The sequence below is a fragment of the Eubalaena glacialis genome, chromosome 12, assembly GCF_028564815.1.
Source record: "Eubalaena glacialis isolate mEubGla1 chromosome 12, mEubGla1.1.hap2.+ XY, whole genome shotgun sequence".
NCBI lineage: Eukaryota > Metazoa > Chordata > Mammalia > Artiodactyla > Balaenidae > Eubalaena > Eubalaena glacialis.
In genome coordinates this window covers 16,188,344-16,212,755 of record NC_083727.1, presented here as the reverse complement: position 1 = coordinate 16,212,755, position 24,412 = coordinate 16,188,344, and the positions used below count along the sequence as shown (strand labels likewise).

General features: G+C 38.0%; 2 protein-coding genes across 5 annotated transcripts in view; one reads left to right on the top strand and one right to left on the bottom strand.

Moving 5' to 3' along the window:
* Positions 1-5,058, top strand: part of PCMT1 (protein-L-isoaspartate (D-aspartate) O-methyltransferase) — a 47,466-nt gene extending 42,408 nt beyond the window's left edge. For both annotated transcript variants that reach the window (XM_061207618.1, XM_061207619.1), the window contains exon 8: positions 4,014-5,058. In XM_061207618.1, coding sequence (XP_061063601.1) covers positions 4,014-4,026 — 13 coding nt within the window. In that variant the 3' untranslated portion in view covers positions 4,027-5,058. The remainder of the gene's footprint in view (positions 1-4,013) is intronic.
* LRP11 (LDL receptor related protein 11) overlaps positions 1-24,412 on the bottom strand; it is a 52,298-nt gene that overhangs the window by 728 nt on the left and 27,158 nt on the right. The window contains exons 6-7 of one of the 3 annotated variants that reach the window (XM_061207614.1): positions 14,042-14,137; positions 8,198-9,935 (exon numbers count right to left, since the gene is read on the bottom strand). The exons of 1 other annotated variant lie outside the window; for it this stretch is intronic. In XM_061207614.1, the coding sequence (XP_061063597.1) occupies positions 9,781-9,935; positions 14,042-14,137 (251 nt within the window). In that variant the 3' untranslated portion in view covers positions 8,198-9,780. Of the gene's footprint in view, positions 1-8,197; positions 9,936-11,039; positions 11,106-14,041; positions 14,138-24,412 lie in introns of those variants that run through there. One more of the 3 variants, XM_061207615.1, reaches the window with a different exon arrangement.

Sequence of the window (24,412 nt, the reverse complement as noted above, 5' to 3'; positions counted from 1 at the left end):
AATTCTAGTGCCAAATAAAGCCCAAAACTTGAATGTAGACTTTTGTCCCTTTATACTTGGAAAATTGTTCCTTGTAATTTTGGTGGATTAATAAAAGGGGAGAGAATGTCAGAGAGATAGGCTGTAGACTTAGAATCTGTGGTATTATGTTCAAGACTATGGCTATGTAATAGTTGTATTAGTTGCTTTGTAAACTTAATGATTTTTAAATTTGTATTTTATTTTATACAAGTATATTTATTTTATGTATCTAGAAATCAACATTTTGTTAATCTTCTGGTAAGTTTTATTTTATTTTTGTTTTTAATAGCCACAAGAGTCAGAGGAATAAGTCCACCTCTGGTTTGTGAAACTGAGGAATGTTTCAGGGTTCTCATTCCATAAGTACTTTGTCTATCCATGTCTTCTTAAAGTGCCATGTACACATGAAAAAAATGTTATGAATTGACTGGCATTTCTAGGATTGACAGTTTAGATCCAAGGATATCCAGCTGATCCTGTGTTCCATATTGTTCTATACTGTCCCTTTTTAATTTCTTTACTTATGTTACAGCATTATGATATATTTTGCATCCTTAAAGGCAGGAATATATTCTGTTGCTTTTGGAATTCTTTTTATGTCTCTCATAATGCTTTGTACAAAGTTAATTGTACAAAGCTTTTATTACCTCAGAAAGCCCATTAATTAGAAAATGTTCATGGATTTTGATTGTTATTTCCTGGTAGTACATATTTTCAGTTGTTCTTGATAAAGAATATATAATACTAAATGTTAGTAACTTAGAGTTATTAACCTAATAATTAAATTATGTATAATTACTTATTATACAATAAAGTAACAAATATATACAGTTCTTAATCTAATGAAATATTAGCACATATATACAATTTAAAAGAGCCTTTTTAGAAATTTAGGATGTACTATTTTTTATTGTAAATGATCTATGCATGTAAGTCAGATAAAGAAAAATATGGTTATGTAGAATTTTAAATATTAGGAAAAATTAATAAGGTTAATGGATTTTGGAGTCTTAGGATGTGACAAGGTTATACTTGCCATGGCAGCAAATTTTTGGTTTTTCTTGGCACCCTAAATGTTACGAACTCAGGTCTGTAAACTTGATTTCTTTTCCTTTTTTTTGGAGGGGGGTGCTATAAGTTGCCTTCTATTTGTTTTCAACAATACTGTTCCTGACTACCAAAGTAATGTATATGCATTGTAAAAATAGGAAAAAAATACAAAGAATAAAAGTCACCCATAATCCCAGAATCTAGAGATAACCTCTTATTAACATTTTGTAGATTTTTTCTTCTTTTATCCATAGATCTGTATAAATCTCTTTTGTAATCCTGAGATCATATGGTAGCATTATTTTGTAATCTCTTTTTATTTAATAAAATGTCATCAACATTGTCCCACATCATTAAACATTTTTTAACAATATGATCTTTTCCAGTTTTATTGAGATATAATTGACATATAGCATTGTATTAGTTTTAGGTGTACTACATAGTGATTTGATAGATGTATATATTGCAAAATGATCACCACAGTAAGTTTAGATCTTACATCCAAGTCTTTAATCCATTTTGAGTTAATTTTTTTGTGTGTGGTGTAAGATAGGGGTCCAGTTTCATTCTTTTTCATGTGGCTGTCCAGTTTTCCCAACACCATTTATTGAAGAGACTGTTTCTCCATTGTATATTCTTGGCTCCTTAATTAATGGACCATATATGCATGGGTTTATTTCTTTGTTCCATTGGTCTCTGTGTCTGTTTTTATGCCAAATACCATACTGTTTTGATTACCACAGCTTTGTAATATAGTTGGAAATCAGGAAGTGTGATGCCTCCAGTCTTGTTGTTCTTTCTAAAGATTGCTTTGGCTATTTGGAGTCTCTTGTGGTTCTATACAAGTTTTAGGATTGTTCTATTTCTGTGAAAAATGTCATTGGAATTTTGATAGGGATTATATTGAATCAGTAGATTGCTTTCGGTGGTATGGATATTTTAACAACATTAATTCTTCCAATCCATGAGTACGGAATATATTTACATTTATTTGTATCATCTTCAGTGTCTTTCATTAACTTTCTATAGGTTTCAGTGTACAACTCTTTCACCTCTTTGGTTAAATTTATTTCTAGATATTTTATTCTTTTTGATATGATTGTAAATAAGATTGTTTTCTTAATTTTTCTTTTGATAGTTTATTATTAGTATATAGAAACAACTAATTTTAGTTAGTTGTCTTCTGCAAAGAGAGACAGTTTTACCTCTTTCTTTCCGATTTTGATGCCTTTTATTTCTTTTTCTTGCCTAATTGCTCTGGCTAGGATTTCCAATACTATGTTGAATAAAAGTGGCGAGAGTGGGCATCCTTGTCTTGTTCCTGATTTTAGAGGAAAAGCTCTCAGCTTTTCACTGTTGAATATGATGTTAGCTGTGAGCTTGTCATATGTGGCCTTTATTATGTTGAGGTACGTTCCCTCTATACCCAGTTTGTTGAGAGTTTTTATCCTTTTCCCTTTTCAAAAAAATTTTTAAATGGAGAGGATATGTACTGTATTGCTGGGCAATAAGGATATTTATTGACAAAATCCTTAATGCCTTGCAACAGGTAAATAAAATGTAAAATTATTTAAAAAACAACAATAGTATCTTTAATCCATATTTTAAAAAGCACAAGTGAATTTAATTTATGAATAGAGCACTTTGCAAGTGAACTCTTTGAAGATTAAGTACTTTAATGCTTGCATGAATTTAAGTAAAAGCTGTTTTATGAGAATTACAGTACTTAAATTATTTGGAAGGATATATTAAGAGGAACAAGAACTGATAACTTATCATTTAACAGATAATCCAGTGCTGTATGACAAACACAGCTTATGGGAGAAGTCATTTTAAAAATATTTTCTTGCACAATTTATAAATTCATATTTTATAAAAAATACTGTACTGGCCAATAATCCCTTAATTCACCTACCTGGGAAATTTTAGCTCTTTATTTACCTTCCCTTCAAATTTATTTTAACAGCTTTTAAAAAAACTTAAAAAATTTTATTATAGACAAGTTGCAAGAATAGTACAAAGAGCTCCTGAATCTCTTCATCCAGAGTTATCGATTATTAACATTTTTCCACATTCCTTTTCACTCCCTCTTTCTCTCTATATATACATACATGTAACATTTTTTCCTAAGTCATTTGAGATTTAGTTGCAAACATCATACTTCTTTACCCCTAAAGTACTTGAATCTTTAACAATGTTTTTTTGTTACTCAGATTACCCTCAAATAAGAAGCTTTAGGCTTTTCTGGTAGCTTTATTTTTTCACTTTTAACAGCTTTATTGAGGTATAATTTATATACCATACAATTTATTTTAGACTGCATTTTTATTCCTTCCTTCCTCTCACTGGCAGTTGCTGGTACAGTGCTGCACCTGGCTGAGCGAATGGTTTCTTTTGGAGCTGATAAAGCTGCCTTATGAAATCAGCTGACAGGTATATTATACCTACAGATGATGCGTTTTCTCACAAAGAGTTTGGGTTGAGATTGACCCACTCGACAATTGCTAACAGATACTCTAAACAAAAGACTAAATTTTTGTCCGATTTTGTGAATGTAGCTGTAAAGAATTATCTGAACTCTAAATACTCGTTATTATTTTACAATAAATAGTATTAGCAAGATCCTGGATCTAAAAGTTATCATTTCTCTGAATATTTGATCTTGAAGGAAGAAAGTTACTTTTGAATTAAAAAATAAAGAATTCAGGTCCTTTAGTTTTCATTCTTCATTCTGGAGTAGCACAAAGGATGTCTGAAATGGCTGATTTCCATTTTTGCTTTGACTTGGATCATTTGCTCAGTTTTGTTTTTGTTTTTGTTTTTAATAATGCTTGGGGATCAGTGTATTTTTATTGATTTATTAGTTGTATCTAAACTATTAGAAAGCCAAGTTTTGTAATATGTAACTCCTACTTATATATTTCTCTCCTTTTCCCCCCCAGGGACGAACTGTAAAAGCAACATCAGCTTGACCAGTATATAATATTACAGTGGATTGCTCATCTCAGTCCTCAAAGCTTTTGAAAATCAACAGCATCACAGCTTGTTTTGGACTTTCTTACACTATTTTCAGCATGAAAATGTGTGGTTTTGTGGGGTTTGTAATTCTTCAAAGAGGCACAGAAGCCAAATTGGTAGAAGAAAGATGCAAATATAAATTTGTGTATTATTACTTTAACATGCCCACGTTTTACTTTAAATGTTAAAAGAAAGGGTTCTGCAAAATGGAAAACATAGTTTGTGAATTGATTTTGAGGAGTGGTTTTTCTTTTCTTAGACACTTAATTCTGTTCAGATGTTAATTTATCAGATTGCTTTTGTGCATCAGGTAACACCACCATTCATAAGTTAAGATTCTTGGTTTTTGGCTGTATGTTAGATGCTACTAAGAAAATAGAGATGAGCTTCCTTTTTAAAGCTTTTGGTGTGGTGTCATAGAATAGCATGTTGTAGATACAATCGGCTGCTTTGTTACCTTAAAACTAAGCATTTGTAAATATTAAAACTTAAGAAGATGACAGGTGATGTCCCTTAAAACACTCAGCTGTTCAGATTGGACATAACTGACATAGTTCTTCCTTTCTCTCTTTAAAAATTCTAGGAGACTTGTAGCTCAGTATTGTTTTTCTGTTTCTGATTTGCTGCTCATAATGTGTATGGATTTAACATGCTGTGTAAGCTGCGTCCTAGTCACTGAACAGTTGATGCAGTGCTGCTTTGCCAAATAAAGTTAAAAGTGAAAGGCACTGGCGGTGTTTGAACATCGAAGAATCGCGTGTCCACCAGGTGCACAATGCCAAGATCACAGAGAAAAGGTTGTTTCTCTGATGCTCCATTTTGTGAAATCCGAGCAGGTTAAGAGCATTAATCTAACTGTACATTTGTGCAATGTGACTGCGTTTCTCAAGGACAAGAGCTACACCTCATTTACTATTGTTCTTTGCTTAACACAGGGCCTCTTGTAGATGTACAATAAATGCTGAATGAATGAAAGAATGAATGAATGCACTGACTTAATGTCAAGAAAGAACAGGGTTGAGGATAAATTTACCAAAACCCATCCATTACCTATAAATAGATTTATTAATATAACGACTGTAAAATGAGTTTCTAAGAAGGCAGTAACACGTTGGGATCTTGCTTAAATGTTGTGATTTTATACCTTTATATTAGGATCTTAGTTTTTCTAAGGGTTCTAGAACTTGAAGAGATATAAGCTCTAGAGCTAGCAGAACTAGCACTCCCAGCAGAGCCCTTCCCTCTGCTGTGTGCAAGTGTGTATGATTCTGGCAAATAGATCCTTAGTGAGGGGATGAGGCACCTCTCCCCACATCTTAAGTTAAAGTCTTAAACATTACTTCTTTGAAAATGGCTTTTAAAAAATTATGCATGCATGTTTTTACCAGTGTCTCTTCTTGGGCAGGGTCTCAGGCACAGGAAACTTGCATTAGTTGGTGGCCAAAACTTGTGAATTCATTGCTGGCTTCAAGTTTGCTGTTGTTAGTGTTGCATTTGCGGGCGGTAGTTTCAAACATCAAGTATTCTTTAGGACTTTAAATTAATTCTTCAACATATTCACTAGTCTGTATCCTTCCTAGCCATTATCAACATTTTACTCTATGTAAGTCCCTTTGTTAGGTCTTGGGGATAGAAAAAGGCCCTTACTCTCAAGAAGTTTGCAGTCTGGTTGAGGGGACAGTTTATAAATCTGATAAGACAAACTAAGTGGCATCTGATTGGTACAGACAAATGCTATGCCAAGCATTGCTCTTGGACTTTAAACTTTTTGAATTAAAATTTTTAGGGACTTCCCTGGCGGTCTAGTGGTTGAGACTCCACGCTTCCACTGCAGGGGGCACGGGGTTTGACCCCTGGTCAGGGAACTAAGATCCTGCATGCTGCGTGGCGTGGCAAAAAAAAAAAAAATTTTTTTTTAAAATGTTGAATAAATTTTAGGGGAGCATCAATAAATGGGTAAAGATGGAAATAATGAATTTAATTCTATCTATGAACTTTTCTCTTGAATTAATATATGTTTTGGTCAGAGAGAAGAAATGTCTTTAATCTTTAGTATTCATAATTTCTAAAATATTTTAGCATTTCATTTTTCCTTATTAGAAGGACTTCTTTACATAATATGAAGGACAACAATAAAAACATTTTTAAAAGTTCCAGTCTAGCGAGGTCCTGTTGAAACAAGGTGATTTTTACAGATTTGATTTTATTAAAGCCAAGTCTAGCTCTCAATTAAGAATTAAATTAAGAATTCTATTTTCTAACGAGGGCTTCAACCCTTTCCCAAGTAGTATTTAAAAATGACATTTGGGTTAAAAGTATACATTAACATTGTACAAATATTTTAAATCCCATTGCCCTAATTTTTAAAATCTGCGTTGTTCAAAAAAAAAGTTGATTACACTTTTAAATTGACTACAAGCTACTTATACTAAAGCATCTTAAAAATTCAATGTATTTTAAAATACAATAACATTTTAAAATAATAATACTCATGAATTCTTTGAAGGTATTCTTGGCATCTGATTGTCAGCAAGGGATAAAGGTCCTTTAATTTTGTTTCGTTAGAGAGGTAGCCATTTCTGATTTTCAGCTAAACGTTAACAAATTTTCTAATAGTTTGGTATAGCACTAAAATAACTCATATGACTATGGTAATTGAAAACTAGTATTGCAAATGAAATAACAAATATGGGTTATTTTTTAAATGTTCTAAATGGGTTCAAAAGGCTAATAACTTATTTTAGGTAAGTAGTAAAATTCTTTCAGGGTATAAATCATTTCCTACAGCTTACTGTGTTCTTAAAGAACTATATTCAGTAAAACAAACAAGTTCTAATCAGCTTTCAGTTTCCTCTCTCAATTTCTCCTACCACTTTCCAGGAAGATGACAATATTTTGTCCCTGTTGTACTGAAAGGGTGGTCCAAATAGAGTGCCACTAAAAAATCCTGCTTGAAGACAACTGGCTGGCCCATGGGGCCCAAGGAAGTTTGTGTTTATGAATTATAATGTACTGAAAAGGAAAAAAAGTCTGATAATTTCCTTTTGTTTAACCCTTCTCATATCATCGCTACAGCGGTAGTTGTTGGTTCCCCACTTTAGGCTTTATCTTTTTAACTGACTTTGTGTTGCTGGGGCCAGGACTCTGAGAAGTGCTCCCTCGCCTTAGTGCCTACAGAGTGCTGTGCTGGGCCAGTGAAACCCTCCCCTCTTCCTCATTCTCTCTTTCCCCCTTTTCCTGTTCTTCTCTTCCCTTTCCCTCCTTTCCTTTCCTTTTTCTTTCCTAACGTGAGAGGAAGTTCTACGGCTGCTGGGTCTCAAGAACTCATTCTCACTTGGGTGGAGTGTCCCAGTAGGATGGGCATCACAGAATAACACTTTTGGCCAAAGGGCAGGTGACGGCAATACTGAGGGCACCTTAAGCATAAGAGGCAGCAGTCCAAGGGCCTAGGGCAGCTGAGGACATTTGTATTTGAATTCCATGCCCTGAACACTTTTTACTGTGCCCTTTAAAGGACTGCATCACACTGAGTAATTTGTTTTGCCAGCATTATTTGTTTATTTTAATTTTTAGGTGATTATCCTGTCAGGATTTTGCCTAGAAATTACCTTATGGATCAAAAAGCCTGCAGAATTTCCCTGTTAACACTATTGTATCAGTTTTAAATCAACAGTAAAAAGGATATTTTCTAGGGAAAAAGACCTATGCTGCCACTGTCCAGCATCACGAGAGAGGATGTACAGTAAGTACATCACTAGCCCAGGAAAAAATCCAAATTCAAAATTCCAAGTATGGTTTCTACTGAATGTATCACTCTTGCACCATCATGAAGTAAAAAAAAAATGTAAGTCGAAGCAACGTAAGTCAGGGACCATCTGTACTAGCAGCTATGATTATATTAAAAGTTGTAAAAAAGGCTTAGGAATATAATAAAATTTATTAAAGAATATTGTACACATAGATATGGGACATCTTTTATCAAGTGTTTCAACACCATAGCAATACTAAATTGTGTTTAGCTTCTTCATGTACAAACGATGTGCTGAAAGATGCATGCCTCATCAGTTTTTATTTTATTGGATATGGCTATAGGTGACATCCTTCTATATAAAAACAAACTGCACAGCATCACATATAGAGTACAGACATCTTAAGTTCATTCACACAGTCATTTCTCTAAACTCCTTATGGAGAAATTTAAATCTTTGCTCAATTCTAAAATTCATGCTTGAGTTTCTTAGGAAATAAAAATAACCAATTTCTTTGTTTTCCTAGAACTAACTATCCATTTGTTAATGTTTATCTCCGACCCAAATTAAGTCTTTGCTAAAGGAACAACTTACATCAGGTCCAGTCTAAAAATAGTTTTCTAGAGGGTTTTCAAGTATTTTAAAAGATTTGCCACTTATGGTAAAAAAAACAAAAAACCTATTATGTGAATAGGAACATCACATTATACATTCCTCTCAGTAGAATAATTTCTAGAATGTGCATAGTCCCAGCATTAAGCAATGGTGGAAATAATATGCCTTTAAAATCCTACAGATTAAAAGGTAAAAGATGCTAAGCTAGATGGTGGTTTTCTGTAAAGATGAATTCGTGCTAAACTCCCTTATGCTCTGGGAGTACATAAGCCTGACACTAGCTGTGTGCACATTATAACATTTTAGAGCATTAAATAAATAACGGAAAAACTGCATCACTCCACTGAATGGAAGAACCGCTGATACTTAAACACGTGACATTTTTACAAAAGCTGTACCCAGAAATCCATTCAGTGTTCTGTTTTTCAATTTGAATGCAGTTTTTTTCTTCCATCAACACATACTAATGCTGAAAACCAGTGACTATATAAATGAGCTGCTGTGTTCTGGACCATCGAGCAGTGTTGAGCAGATACAAGAACTAATCATCCTCCTTGCTCATTTTTCCCTCAGCTAGGTTTCTGTTAAAATTTTTGACCTGCCAGGTTCTCGGCTTCCATGACCATGTTAGAGCTATTTGTAATTCAAAGTCTGAGTCACTCTCCTTTTGGAGAATGAAGGAGCCACCTACATGACACGATGTCAGGCATTGGGAAGAACGCATGTTCACCTTCCTTAGGCCTTATTGACCTGTTCATTAGGTTTATAACTTAGATATTCCTGCCGTGGATAACATCTCATTGAAGGTGTACACTCACTTGAGCTCCATCCTCAGAAATAGGTTTTGAAGAGGAGAAGAGAAAGGAGAACACTGGAAGCTTAAAGTGAGAAATGGGAGGGCCACAGGACAAGGGAAGTGGGGTGGTATAAAGTGCCAATGGCTGGCTTCTAGAAAGTAAAGAGTTAACACTGCCTTTCTCAGGAACCTCTAGAGACTCTGAATTTTCTGCCTTGGCTAATTGCAAATTTCTGTTTTTAGGGACAGCTTATGTAAATCAGAATTAGATTTGTAAAAGTCTTTAATCATATGGACTCCTCTCTAAATTTCAAAATATTTCACATACTTCCCAAGGAAAATCAATAAATAAAAACAAAGGTTTAGTATTTGCAGAATCTTCAGGGTTTTCAGTAGTTTTCTTAGTTAAACAGAAGAGGTTCAAAACAAAACAAAACAAAACACAGAAGAGGTTATAAATATCAGAACCCAAAATATATACAAATTATAAGTGAAACATGTCCTTGCCCTCAGCTATTTAAATTACACTTATTATAGATACATCCCATTTATGAGGTAGTCAGACTCCTCAGATGTAATGGGACGAGCTTTTTTAAGTTTCTGTTTCACCAGCCGTAGTCGACAAGCAACCATGAGGAGCAGCAAAGCAGTGATAGCCAAACCCAGGGCCAGGGGTAGCACTGCACCTGTGCAAAGGTCGGAAATGAACAGGGTAGGTCAGTGGTTCATACCAATAACAGCCACAATCCACTATATGATAAGCACTGTGCATGCACTGTTTTTATTTAATCTGAACAACTCAAGTAGGTACTTATATTACCTCCATTTTCCAGATTAACTGAGGTGCAGAAAGATTAAGTAATTGGCCTAAGAGCACATAGCTTGTAAGTTGCAGGTCTAGGTCTCAAACCAAGAGTTCCTTAAAACCAAATTGTGTACCAGGTTCCTATAAAATTTATATGCCATCAGCGGGTATAAACGTTGCAGTCAGATTACCCTTATATCCAACTGTAACAGACATTCTGTAAATAGACAACTGTAAAGACATTGTGACCATAGGAAATATCTTCATTGCAGTCATAGCTTACATCTATGGATTCATACATGATCATTCACCATTAAAATAAGTATGGACTAACTCCTGATTTCTTGCTCTGGTTAGGGCTTTAAGAAATTTTTGTTTCCTAAATCCAGAAAACCTACTCTCAGCCAGTAGAACCATTATTGAAAACTTTGAGGGAAAAAAATCTCTAGTTCTCCTTCATAGGTTTTTTTCCCTGTGGGATTGATCCTAGATACCTAGACTAGAAGCAGCTTTTAGAGCCTTTCAGGAGTCTGGAAGGAACAGTGTGTACCCCAGATCAGTCTTTCTTATCAAGCTCAGCAGGGTCTATTCTTAGTCTGATCTGCTCTGTAGTCAGGCCAGGCTTGGAGATGATATGGTGGAACTATTTTTAGCTACAGGGGTCTTGCCAACTGGTGGAACTACAGGAGCAAAAACCTCCATTGCATAAGCTGATTTCATAACATTTTCTTTCATTTATTTATTCATTTTGCATAAATTAACAGCCATGTGCCTGACACTGGTAATCAAAGATAATAAAGAGCGCTTTATAGATTAAGTAATTTAATTCTCACAACCACCATATGAGTTCGTACTTTTATTATCCCCATTTTACCAATGAGGGAACTAAGGCATTGAGAATTAAGTGACTTGATTTCTCTCAGTATGGAAGAGTCAGGATATGGCCCCAGACAGACAGTACTGTTCCAGAACTACTATGGTATACCACTTCTCCAAAAGTTAAATGAGATTGTTTTTTAATGACTTCAAGTCTGGGTAGATAGACATTTACCTGAAAAGATACAATAAAGTATTACAGTTACTATGGTAGAATTATATACGAAGTACAGATATAAAAAGGAGTGGTCCATGTATCTCGTTCCTAGGATTTTTGCTCGAGTGACTTAGATGTATGATGGAGCTTGCTTGGGGTGGGTGAGGGAGATTATTTTTCGACAGTTTCAAATTGAGATGCCGACAGCCAACCCAGGTAGAATTTTCTCTAGGCTCTTCGATGATTTGGGCCTGAACATGTGGGGACCTTCAGCGTTAAGGTGATGGTTGCAGGGAAAAAAGTGGGTGAGACCGCCAGAGAGGAAGGGAGAAGGGGGCCAGGGACAAGGCCCCAGGGAGCACCAACATTTCAGAGGGCGGACAAAGAGGAGAACCAAGGAGCACAGGAAGAGACAGGTCAGAGAAATGGTCGGCAACCAACAGAGAAGGGAGTCCTGGAGGCAGAGGGACGAGGCTATTTCAAGAGGAAAGTGGTCAGCGGAATCAAATCCTAAGCAGAGGTCAAGTGAGGTGAAGCCTGGAGAGGCCGCTGCACTTAGCAACTGGGAATTCATTTACAGGGAGATTGAAGGTTGAGGGATGCTGTTTTGTTTTTTATATGTTTTTAGAGATCTGAATGCATCTAGGGGAATGAACCAGTAGAGATTATAAAAACTGGGAGTTAATAAATGATGGAGAAACAGATGAGGAGATAAGGAGCTGCGTCAAGGTCAGGGGGAGATACTGACCTTGGAAAGAGGGGACACCTTTTCCTTCAGTGCTGGAGGAAAAGAAGAGAGGGTGGGTACCGACAGGTGTTTACATTTGGGGGTAAGTAACTGAGGAAGTTCACTCCTGATAGCTTTGATTTTCTGAGCTTAAAACCAGTCCCAGGTATAGCTGGCCTCCTCTCCAAGACAAGAGGGCCTGGAGCTGAGTACATACTAATGGCATTTCAACCTCTGGTTTATTTGTGGAATCCTAGGTAAAACTCCTGAAGAAGATTCTCAGGAACAGTCTGAGAGTTCAGTCTGGGTTCAGGAAGGTGGGATGAGGAAGTTGCATTAGTGACTCTTGGTACAAGACAGACTTTTGGGTGAGGCCAGTATTCCCATAGAGAATTATGAAAGATAAAAATCTGTGATAAACCTACAGTCTATAATTTGATTCTAGAGATGGCGCATACATTCCAGTTTCCTAATGGCGACCTTGAGGAAAGAAGTTTTGAAAGGGCTAAGTTTGGACCTGAGGGTGCCAGTTCCCCCTGCATCTTCCTGTACTAGCCACAGAAGATGGATATGTTACAAAGGAATTGGGCAAAAAAAGAGACTTTGGTCAACCCCCAAAGAAACCCTGGGAACCCCAAACCATTTCTTACCAACTGGAACCCAATACCCAGCCCCAGTTCTGCTTGTTCAGGGTAGGAAAATGATTAGAGGCTGCCCTTCTAAGTGCATGCAACTTGTTAAAAACACCAGCATTTAGGCTGCAGGGGAAGGGAGCTGTGGCTGAAGACCCCAATCCCAAGTCTGGGGCTCAGAGGTAGCTATGGCAACAATAAAACCACATACAATCTAGGGGAATTTTCTGTTTGCCAAAGTCAGATATGAGGTTGCTGAACTGTCAAATCTGATTCCTGATTAATGCTTTGATGACAAAGAAGATGAAGTCTCCCATAAAGTACTTGCTAGGATACTGAAAATTATTCTTGACTTTTAAATACTCAGTTGGCATAGTTTCTTCAGTGTTTTTAGTTTAGGTAATTTGAGATTTAAAATTTCCCAACCCCTTCTAAAACACATCACGATAGTTTTCTTAGAAACCAGCTAAGGGGATGAATTGGGTATTCTGTTCCTAAGACTGGGAGTGACACTCAAATATGTAACAATTAGGACAGGCACCGGGCAATCAGAACTGAGGCTCTCTGGATACATCTGGGCATGGGGGTAAGGGGCAGGCCTTACCCTCTGTATGTCGACAGGGGATGGGTGTTTTTATTCAAACATCCTGGGACAGGCTAAGTCCAGCAGGCCAGCAGCCTGGGCAGCATCTAGGTACTTGATACCTGGGTTATTTTAGCCATCTATTATTTAAAAAGACTACTTCTAGGGTAAAAAGAAAGTTTTCTCAATGTTTAGATCCATAGCTTAATAATCATATTTTGTTCTCCTAAATTTTCTTTTACTAATTAGTTTGTGAGATTCAGGATTAAAACTTACCTTTCTACAGGACTATCTTGAAAGTATTTTCTTTCTAGTTAAAAATAACCAAAATTATGAAATTACAGTATTCTTCTTCCACTTACTAAATATCCCCTGTACCACCTACACCCTTTCCCCATTCCTGTTGTCTTCCGTCTTTGTCACTGGAGCACTTGGAGAGAGATTTGGGTACTCTAAGACCTCTGCCCTTGTTGATCACAAATAACAATCACAATAGCCATCATTTATATGGCTTATTGCATGAGCGAAGCAATATGCTAAATGCTCTATAATGACTGTCCCATTTATTCTCCCTAACAGCTCTGTGAGGCAGGTATAGTTATTATGTTCATCGACCAATGAGGAAATTGAGATCCAGAGAGAGAAGATAACCTGCCCAAGGTCATCGAGTTAGTGATGGGCGAAGGATTTGAAACTTGGCATCTGGTTCTTAACCACTATGTCCTGAGTATCACTCGTTCCACACAATGTTACACCTGGAAGGGACTGTAGTGATTACACAGTCCAATCAACTTATAGAAGAGGAAGCTGAGGTCCAAAGATGTGAAGATACTAGTTCAAGAGTCCCAAGATGAAGTATGATATAGGAGATGAGAATATACTAGTTCTTCTGACCTATAGATCCCTGTTCTTATCATGAACTCTTGCAGATTCATCTAATCACCTCAGCTACCGGATATGTGGTTCTGTAAATGTTTCTACTCTGCAATGAATTTCCAAGGTAAACGTTTACCTGCTTCTGGGGCTGGGTGTTCCCCTCCTCCTCGATTGCTCTTTGACTCAAAAATATAATTTTCCTCTTTTCTGTGCTTCCCTGAGGAACCACTATCTGTGGAAAATAAATAAAACATATTGAAGGTACATCAGAAACTTCAGGGAACAGACATGAAAATAGATCCTTATTTATTTTTTAAGGATGGACTTAAAGAAAGGACTTACGGGCTTTATTTCTCCAATAAACATAGGTCTATGTTTGATACTAAAACTCGAGATAACTAATGTGACCAACTTAATAGAGCAGAGTGTGAGGCTAGTGAAAAACCACTGGACAGAGATGGGGGAAAAAGCACACTGTCCCAGAACTCCCTCCCCGACCCAGAGAAGGAAGGAAAGACTTCAGCTAGAGAAGTCAAGGGTAGTCTTGGACTTTATACCGTGGAATGCAGAAACAGTCCAGAAATGTTTTTCTTTAGAAAATGAACGGTGAGCATACACAAGGCACTCAGACATGCTACTTCACTTTCTTACCTCAACGCTGCTTGGCAGGCATTAATAGCTGCATTTTTTTCTGGTCAGACTCAGAGGTTCAGCGCTTACCCGGGTTCATTCAAGTAGTCAGTGGGTCATAGGGCTGAGATTTAAACTCAGGTGTGTCTAACTGCTTGTTGGTGGAGACCAGCACTTCTGATTTAATGACAGGCTGTTAATTGTTTAACTGTTCTATTCAGTTATACTACTGAGAGCAAATATAAAGAAAGATCAGATCTCAGGGTTTTTATCTCAGGTTCTGACGAGCCATGGCTGTGTCATTCTACTATTTGCCATCTAGGAATTCATAGCATTTGTGTGCTTATTATATTGACAGTATGGTAATTAAGGAGTTACCCTCAGGCTGTAGTGTAATTTCAAGTGAGATTTTTGCAAAATATATTGCTTAATGGAAATGAACTGGAAGTGATCTGCTGACATGAGGAATTTTATGAAGAAACAAACCAAAAAATTAAAGCTTCTTTACTCATATGGCATCAACAGAAATGTTCATAACACCTGCAACTAAAATAAGACGATTCAAAAGTAGTACCTAAAATTCCTTGGTAATTTGTAATAAGAAGTATACATGAATTCACTAAGGATCACAAAATCAACTGCAAAGTTATTCCAGATACCTACTAGAGCCAGAAAAAGCAATGATTTAAAATGATCATTGTAGTCACGTGTTAATGCTGTTAAACAGAAGGGGCTGTCAATACCTTTATTTCATTAAGGCATCCTTAGTGCTCCTTTTCACTCAGCCCTTCATCCCATCAGTCACCACGGCAAGCAGACCTCTTCTCTGCCTCTCGGCCGCACGCAGCCTTAGGTCTCCACCACCTATGCCTCGGGAACTGCCAGAGCCTCCTCCCCGGCCTTTCTGCTTTTAGACATTCCTACTGGAGTGTGTCTGCAAAGACTACTCATCCCACTCACGCAGCATCAGTGCAGTTAGATCAGCCCATGTTTGCTCCTCTCGGCCAAGGCCACAGCAGGTTCACTGCATTCTACTGTGCCTCTAAAAGACCATGCGTGCCAGCCTAAATATAGCCGATAATTTGGGCTTCCTTCGTAAACTCGAGCCCAGCGAGGAGAGAGATGAGTAAGGCATAAGCAATTTCCTGTAGGCTAGAGAACCAGATGTATCTTTCAAATTGAATTCTACCCTTGTCTACTTTACTGTAGTGGTGGAAACCCCACTCCCTCCCAAACAGGGAGGGGAGGAAAAAGAAGAGGAACATCTAGGGTGAGACTGTAAAAGAAGACAGTGACCATCGAGGAACCAAAGGGGAAAGAGACAGCCAGGTAACTGCTATTACTGTGGCTGGGCTTCTCAGTCCATGGAGGAAAGTGATTGTCACCTGAGGCTGTGGATACCTGTGTCCCAGTAAGATGGGGGCAGGGAATATTGAATCTAAATGATAGGGCTGCTGTAGCACTGGGGCCATAGTAAAGTTAGGCTCCTGTCCACATGGCAAGGTGATTTCAACACCTTCGGATTTTGTGGACCAATGAAAATTCAAAGTAATTTTGGGGGCCAATTTAGGGTTGTCAATTTTTAATTTTGCCAAGTAAAGACATTAAAAGAAATGACCATTTACTAAGGCTATCACCTTCACTTCATTGTAAAGTAAGGGTAAGTCTAAAAGCCCAAATCATGAAGGATTTAATACATAAAAAGGACAGTTCTTTAAACTGAATAAATTTAGCCTTATAAAAAACTCACTACATTGTGCTTACTTTTCTCATTTTGTCATGGGTGGATGAAAGCTTTATCATGGATGGTACTGTTCCTTCTCAACTAGCTTTGGGTACTGAAGTCGCTAAATTCTGTTATTATCCTTTTTGACTCAGCCTGTGCAAGAAGCCTTGGTCAAATCGTCAAGGCTCTCCATGTTGCCTTCTCTTCCCGACAAGCACTCATCAGTTTGGGCAGCTGGGGTGCCCTGCTTAAGCAATTTTCATTCCCAATTCCATTTGCTCACGCCATTAATTGAAACCTTGGCTTTCCACTTATTCAGGTTCTTTCTACCCATACCTTGGAGCATGACTGAATGCCTACAACCATCATAAAGCCAGGGCTGACCTGTCCCCTAGGCACAATGGGCACAGAGCTCAGAGCCCATGGTACTTTTACTTTTAGGGGCCCACAAAAAGGTTTTAATTTCTTTTCTTTTCTTTTTTTTTTTTTGGCCACGATGCGAGGCTTGCAGGATCTTAGTTCCCTGACCAGGTACTGAACCCAGGCCACGGCAGTGAAAGTGCCGAGTCCTAACCATTGGATCACCAGGGAATTCCCTTTAATTTCTTTTAAAATCACAAAAACCAGGAAAGTCCCTGGTAGTCCAGTGGTTAGGACTCTACACTTTCACTGCCAAGGGCAGTGTGGCCAAAAAAAAAAAAAGAAAATCACAAAAAACAGGAATATAATAATAATAAATATATAATAGTGAATCCAGCCGGTGTCATATTCATCTCTATACCAACACAGTAATTTTACACACACACACACACACATACATATACGTATATATGTGTGTGTGTGTTTTTATATATATACATATATATATATATATATATATTTTTTTTTTTTTTTAATGGAGAAAGGGGCCCATGAAGTGCCTAGGGCCCAGAAAGTCATAGTACAGCTCTACAAGTAGCCAACCCAACTACTCCAGTGCTCATGGATCTCTTTCTTCTGTGTTTCTAATGCCCTAACAGAAAGTACATACAAGCAGGGCTCAATGGAGCTGTAGCTGCTTCCTGGCTCTGTAGCTAAGAGAGAAGGTCCTTGAGCACACAGCAAGGCTTGCTGCACAAGCCATCCTCCTGCTGGGGCTGGTATTAGACTGTTAAGTTAAATCCTGGCTTCATCATTTACTAGCTGTGTGACCTTGTCTGAGGTCTGAAACCCTCTGTGCCTCATTGTCTTCATCTAAGAATGTGGATAACGATCTGAACACATCACTGGGTTGCTGTAAAGACCACAGTAGTGCACAGTGACAGGCACTCAGTGAGTACTGTCACCAGTAATAAATTTGGAAGTGGAAAGATCACATGGCTGAGAACTCATGTCTAATTTTTTTAAAATAATGAGCCAGAAATAAAAACACCAAAATTTACCAGTCTCCAATTCTTTTCAGAAGATTAACTGGCTTGTCTTTCATCCAATGGAAAAATATAAAATACAATCATACCCCGAATATATTATGGGTTCAGTTCCAGACTACTGCAATAAACTGAGTCACATGAATTTTTTGATTTCCTAGTGCATATAAAAGTTGTTTTTACACTATACTGTAGTCTATTAAGTGTACAAAAGCACATGTCTAAAAAATCAATGTACATACCTTAATAAAAAATACTTTATTGCTAAAAAATGCTAACCATCACCTGAGCCTTCAGTGAGTCGAAATCTTTTTGCAATAGTAACATCAAGATCACTGGCCGTACATACAGATGGCCAAGAGGCACATGAAAAGATGCTCAACATCGTTAATTATTAGAGAAATGCAAATCAAAACTACAATGAGGTACCAACTCACACCAGTCAGAATAGCCAACAAATAACAAATGCTGGAGAGGGTGTGGAGAAAAGGGAACCCTCCTACACTGTTGGTGGGAATGTAAGTTGGTGCAGCCACTATGGAAAACACTCTGGAGGTTCCTCAGAAAACTAAAAATAGAATTACCATATGATCCAGCAATCCCACTCCTGGGCATATATCCAGACAAAACTACAATTCAAAAAGATACATGCACCCCTATGTTCATAGCAGCACTATTCACAGTAGCCAAGACATGGAAGCAACCTATATGTCCATCGACAGATGAATGGATAAAAAAGATGTAGTACATATATACAATGGAATACTACTCAGCCATAAAATGAACAAAATAATGCCATTTGTAGCAACACGGATGCAACTAGAGATTATCACACTAAGTGAAGTAAGTCAGAAAGAGAAAGACAAATACCATATGATATTAGTTATATGTAGAATCTAAAATATGACACAAATGAACCTGTCTACGAAACAGAAACAGAATCACGGACATAGAGAACAGACTGGTGGTTGCCGAGGGGGAGGGGTTGGGGGAGGGATGGAGTGGGAGGTTGAGGTGAGCACATGTAAGCTCATATATATATTGATAGAATGGATAAACAAGGTCCTACTGTATAGCACAGAGAACAATATTCAATATCCTATGATAAACCATAATGGAAAGGAATATTAAAAAAAAGAATGTATATATATGCATAACTGAGTCACTTTGCTGTATAGCAGAAGTTAACACAACATTGTAAATCAACTGTACTTCAACTAAAAAAAAAGGGTCGCTGGTCACAGATCACCATAAATATAATAATAATGACAAAAAAAGTTTGAAATATTGCAAGAGTCACCAGAACGTGACACAGAGACACAAAGTAAGCAAATGCTGTTGGAAAAATGGCACCAATAGACTTACTCAATGCAAAGTTGCCATGAACCATCAATTTGTACAAAATGCTGTATCTGCAAAGTGCAACAAAACGAGGTATGCCTATAAATGCATTCACAATTTCCCCCCTCTGTCTCTTTCCAATGAAGATGAGAGATCGTTCATCTTAATTCTGGAGAGGAACTCAGGACTGGGACCACCCCTACACTTTTTCCATTTTTTATTTGAATTAACGGTCTTATAGGCTTGTAGCTCTCTTGCCACTGGAGTTGAATGTTCTAGCAAAAATTCATATAGCGCTAGCAGTTACTGAGAGACATAAATTATATTTACACATAATATCTCATGCAATCCTTGTAGCAACACTGTGAGAAGATATTATCCTCTTACAGGTAAGGAAATGAAGTTTAGTGATGTTAATTACCTGGTTGCTAGTAATCAGTGGTACTGGAATTAGAACCCAGGACTGATCCAAAGCAGGAGCTTTTCCACTGAACCATACTGCTCTCAAAGTCACAGCTCTGAGAACTGATAGTCGATACCATATTTATTTACTCATATCTTAGCAAATTAATACTCAAATCTAGGCAAAATCACAAATTTACGTTTCCTTAGGAAGGTCTGGGACAAGGCTCTACTAGGGATGCAGTAGAGAAATAGGTTAATTGTTCTTGGAAAGGAGACCTTGCCTTGGAGATGGGTTCATTTAAAAAACTATACAAGTTCATTTTGAATCTTCAGTTGTCACATTTGAAAAGTATTTTCTTAAATGCCTTCATTCCCTGGGGAGAGAAAGCCAGTGATACAGGATCTGGGAGAGATCAGGTATTAGGGAGAGGGCAGTGCACACAGGAAACTTCAGAAGACACAACCGTCACGGACTCTAGAATTTCCTAGGGGACTTGCCCTGCCCTCTTGGTATTTGAAATGTGAATTTCTGTTTTCTACATTTTTGAAGGAACTGACCATAATTTCCCAGACTGCTTGATTCATTCTTCCTAGACATCAGCATATGGAATGGCACAGAAAAATGCCTCACCTTCATACATCCTATCATAGGCTCTAACCAACGCAGCAGTCAGAACAAAACAAGAAAATTCCATCATTTACTTATGTAAATAATCCATTTTGGTAATGATCCTTTTAGAAGGGTTAGGAAATTATTTTTCCTCTCTTCTGAATGATCTATTGTGTTATGTTTATCATGCATAGCTACGCATTCACAGAGAGAGCTGGAAGCTGGATGGAAGCCAATACATATTTGTATTTGGCTGGAGGGTAATATTTTAATCCTAGCAGAATGCTGCAGGTATTCAACTAACTTCTAGATAAAATAAACCATGTCATTTTGTTTAAAACCAAGTGGTTCCTTGGGACTGACCCAAGTGGGTCAGATGTCACAAAATAGAATTTACTGTATAAACCATCTATTGATTTCAAATAATAAAATTATGTAGTCCCCACTACAGTGACCAAAGCTTTTAGACTGATACCTCGTAGAAGGTAGGAGGTGCCTTTTCCAAGACCAACGTTTCTCTCAGTGCCCCAGAATACTTGGGGTATGCTTAAAGGCATCTGCTGATTATAGCTCATTAGATGACATTGTCCAAAGAAGTGAGTAGGTCAATGAAAGAGGACGACTCCTTTCAAAATAAGTTTGTGGAAATAACCATCTGATTATCTTCATTTGTGATAAGTACATTTCCTTTAACTGGATTTCCATTCATTTGAGAATCCAGTTGATTCCTGCCACCACGTTGGAACATAATAGACTATTCAGCTGTGCTGCTTAATAGGCTTCAACACATTCAAACCACCTTCCCAGAAGTGTTGCTATATAGTTTCAAAATGGTTTCTCAATTAGAATAAAGATAGTTCAACGGAATGAAAATATGAAATAAGGGGCATGTGAAAAAATTCCTTTAAATATCCTTTGTGAGAATGTCCTCTCTGAATAAAATAATTTCCATAGTAATGCAAAGGTAGAAGTTGCTCGCTCATTACCTCCAGAGATAAGGCAAACAGCGAGGCTTTGGCATATTTAGCATGGGAATCCGAGAAAGTGCAGGCAGAAACCCTCACCTCTATACAGAAGGTTGTGCGTTCTACTAAGTCCATGCCTTAATCTGGATCCTTAAAGAATTTGGCTAACCTGCTGGGCTGAACATGAATTCTCATTTCGAAAACAAAAACAAACAAACAAACAAAAAAGCAGATTCAGTGTGAATGTGGATACACTGCCACTTTTCTAGCACTCTGCAGAGCTGGAAACCAGATTTCTTTCCTTCGGCTGGGTCAGATACAAGGGGACAGACAGCCTTTGAATGGATGACTTGGGCCACGCAGGCAACAGGCCCTGCAACTGCAACCATCTTCAACAGCACAGCCGCTGTGCTATTTCATCCCAAGCAAGCGCAAGCCCCGCTGCGACGCTGTGATCCGCTCCGACGATTCTAAGAGGCCGGAGTGTGTGTTCACTGGTGGAACTGAATATTCGCACACACCCTTAACTTCATCCTTAGTAACATGCTTGGGATAAATTCCCAAGGGCAGGATAACTGGGTCAAGGCATACATACAAAGCTTCACAAACTGCCTTCTGGACGACTATACTAATTTGAATCCCACCAAAAGTATGTGAGACTTGTTTCTCTGTACTCTTTTTTTTAAAGATTTTTTTTTAAAGGTCAAGTCTTATTTATTTATTTATGGCTGCGTTGGGTCTTCGTTGCTGCGCGTGGGCCTTCTCTAGTTGCGGTGAGCGGGGTCCACTCTTCACTGCAGTGGGCGGGCCTCTCATTGCGGTGGCTTCTCTTGTTGCACAGCACGGGCTCTAGACGTGCGGGCCTCAGTAGCTGTGGCGCACGGCTCAGCAGTTGTGGCGCACGGGCCCAGTTGCTCCACAGCGTGTGGGATCCTCCCGGACCAGGGCTCGAACCCGTGTCCCCTGCATTGGCAGGCAGATTCTTAACCACTGCGCCATCAGGGAAGTCCTGTACTCTTTCTTTTTTTTTTTTTAGTATTTATTGGCTGCATCCGGTCTTAGTTGCACACATGGTATCTTTTATTGCACCGCATGGGCTCTTCATTGCAGTGCGCGGGCTTCTCTCTAGTTGTGGCTCGCGGGCTCAGCGGCCCCGTAGCATGTGGGATCTTAGTTCTCTGACCAGGGATCAAACCAGCATCCCCTGCATTGCAAGATGGATTCTTAACCACTGGACCACCAGTACCTCCCTCTCTGTACTCTTATAAGCATTATTATTATGTTTTCACCTTTGCCAATGTGATACATGAAAAACTGCATCTCATTACTTTCTGTACACATTATTAGTATTAATCTTAGTATCTCTTTAGTGTCTCTTCAATGAGTTAAGTGTTATTTATCCTCACAAGTCTGTGGGGGAAGGAGGCAGCAGAAAAATTAACTTGTTCATATTTACTGTACTAGCTGATGATCCTTGTAAAACTCAGGCATAGGTCACAAACAATAATGCATTTTTAAGTCTACTATGTTATGCTGAATATAACATAATTTCAAATCACATGAAATTGGAGGCTGGGGATTCCAGTCTGGTGGTCTCAGGGATAACAGAAGAGGAGGGAGAAGGGGGATGCAGTCCAAACAGAAACCACGTGTTGTGGGAGCCCTTTCTAACACTTTCAAGGTTCTATTCTTTCCTTCCCACTTTCTTTACCCTGGACTTTTTTTTTTTTTTTTTGTAATATTTTAGCTGTGCCGTGCAGCATGCGGGATCTTAGTTCCCCGACCAGGGATCAAACCCGTGCCCCCTGCAGTGGAAGTGCAGAGTCCTAACCACTGGACCGCCAGGGAATTCCCACCCTGGACTTTCAAAATTTGTGTTTTTGATGGACATTTAATAACGTATAAAAATACTCATAAGTGAGAAAAATAAAAGTTTTGTAAAAATAATATCCTAATTTTGTTAAAAGTGAAAAAATGTATGTGTGTATGTATATAAGTAAAAGTAACTGGAAGAAAATGCAACAAAATGTTAATGGTGAGTTTTGCTAGACGATTTAAATTTTCTTCTTTATAGTCTTCTATATTTTCCAAATTTTCTACAGTAAATACATATTACTTTAGTGATTAGGAAAAATAATACATAGTATAAATAATAACTGGATATTAATCTCTCTGCATCTGTGAAACTCCATTCTTTACATCTTCATAGCCCAAGTCAAAGGCTTATTATCAAAAAGAACAAAAATAGAGATGCAGGGACTTCCCTGGCGGTCCAGTGGTTAGGACTTTGCACTTCCACTGCAGGGGGCACAGGTTTGATCCCTGGTCGGGGAACTAAGATCCTGCATGCTGCTGCGCCATGCGGCAAGGCCAAAAAATTTAAAAAAAATAGAGATGCAAAAATATTTCAGATTGGGTGTCAACTATCATTAACCAGTGGTGGCAGCCTGGAGCATTATTTGCAAAAGGATTCTAAGGCTGAGTCCTCAACCCCCAGGAGATAAAGCTGGGATCACAGAGCAATATCTAGCATGGATAAGGGCTGATGGAGGCCTGCGTGAGCGGCAGGCTTTTCATATTCCCCAAAACAGATACCAGGCTAGAAGGGCCTTAGGGGTCATCTGGTTGAAGCTCTTATTAACTGATGAGGAAACTGAGGTCCAGAGACATGAAGCAACTACTCAGGGTTCTAAAGGCAGAGCCATGACTAGAACCTAACGAAGGAGACTGGCCTTTGGTCTCCACTCTGCCTTCAGCTAATTCATTCAAGTTCATGTGTGCCTCTCGTCCACAGTGACGGAGCAAGAGTTCACCCACTGTGGCCTCCGAGAACTCAGTTCTCTCTGTCAACTTCATCCCTGCTGCCCAAAACACCTGGTCTCCCCTTACTCTGTTTCTTAGGTGACTGTCTTCTCCATACAAACATTCCATATGGAGAAAATAGATTCAAACAAATCCCAAGGTTTGGAAGGGGTGGCAAAATTCTCCCATTAGGTGGCAGTACCAGCAAGGAATAAACAAAAGCAGGCATCCGAAGGGCGCTTAACCTAAACTGTCTGAAAGAAAAGCCTTCTGTAGGATATTTTGTAGACATATTTGTATCGAAGCACTTTAAAATCTACAAAGTCCACGGGTGTGGTGGTGGTGGTGTGATGAATTGGGCGATTGGGATTGACATATACACACTGATGTGTATAAAATTGATGACGAATAAGAACCTGCTGTATAAAAAAATAAAAATAAAAAATTATTCAAGTCATCCAATGATGGAATGACCCAGTTGATTGTATGACTGATTTGACCAATAACAGAGTGATGTAACAAAGAGATCTGTAAGTCATTTTATTTATAGGAAATTTTTAAATTCTAAGAACTATTCTGAAGACTGATCATGAAGTTATCTTGCTTACTTGGTGAATTTAGA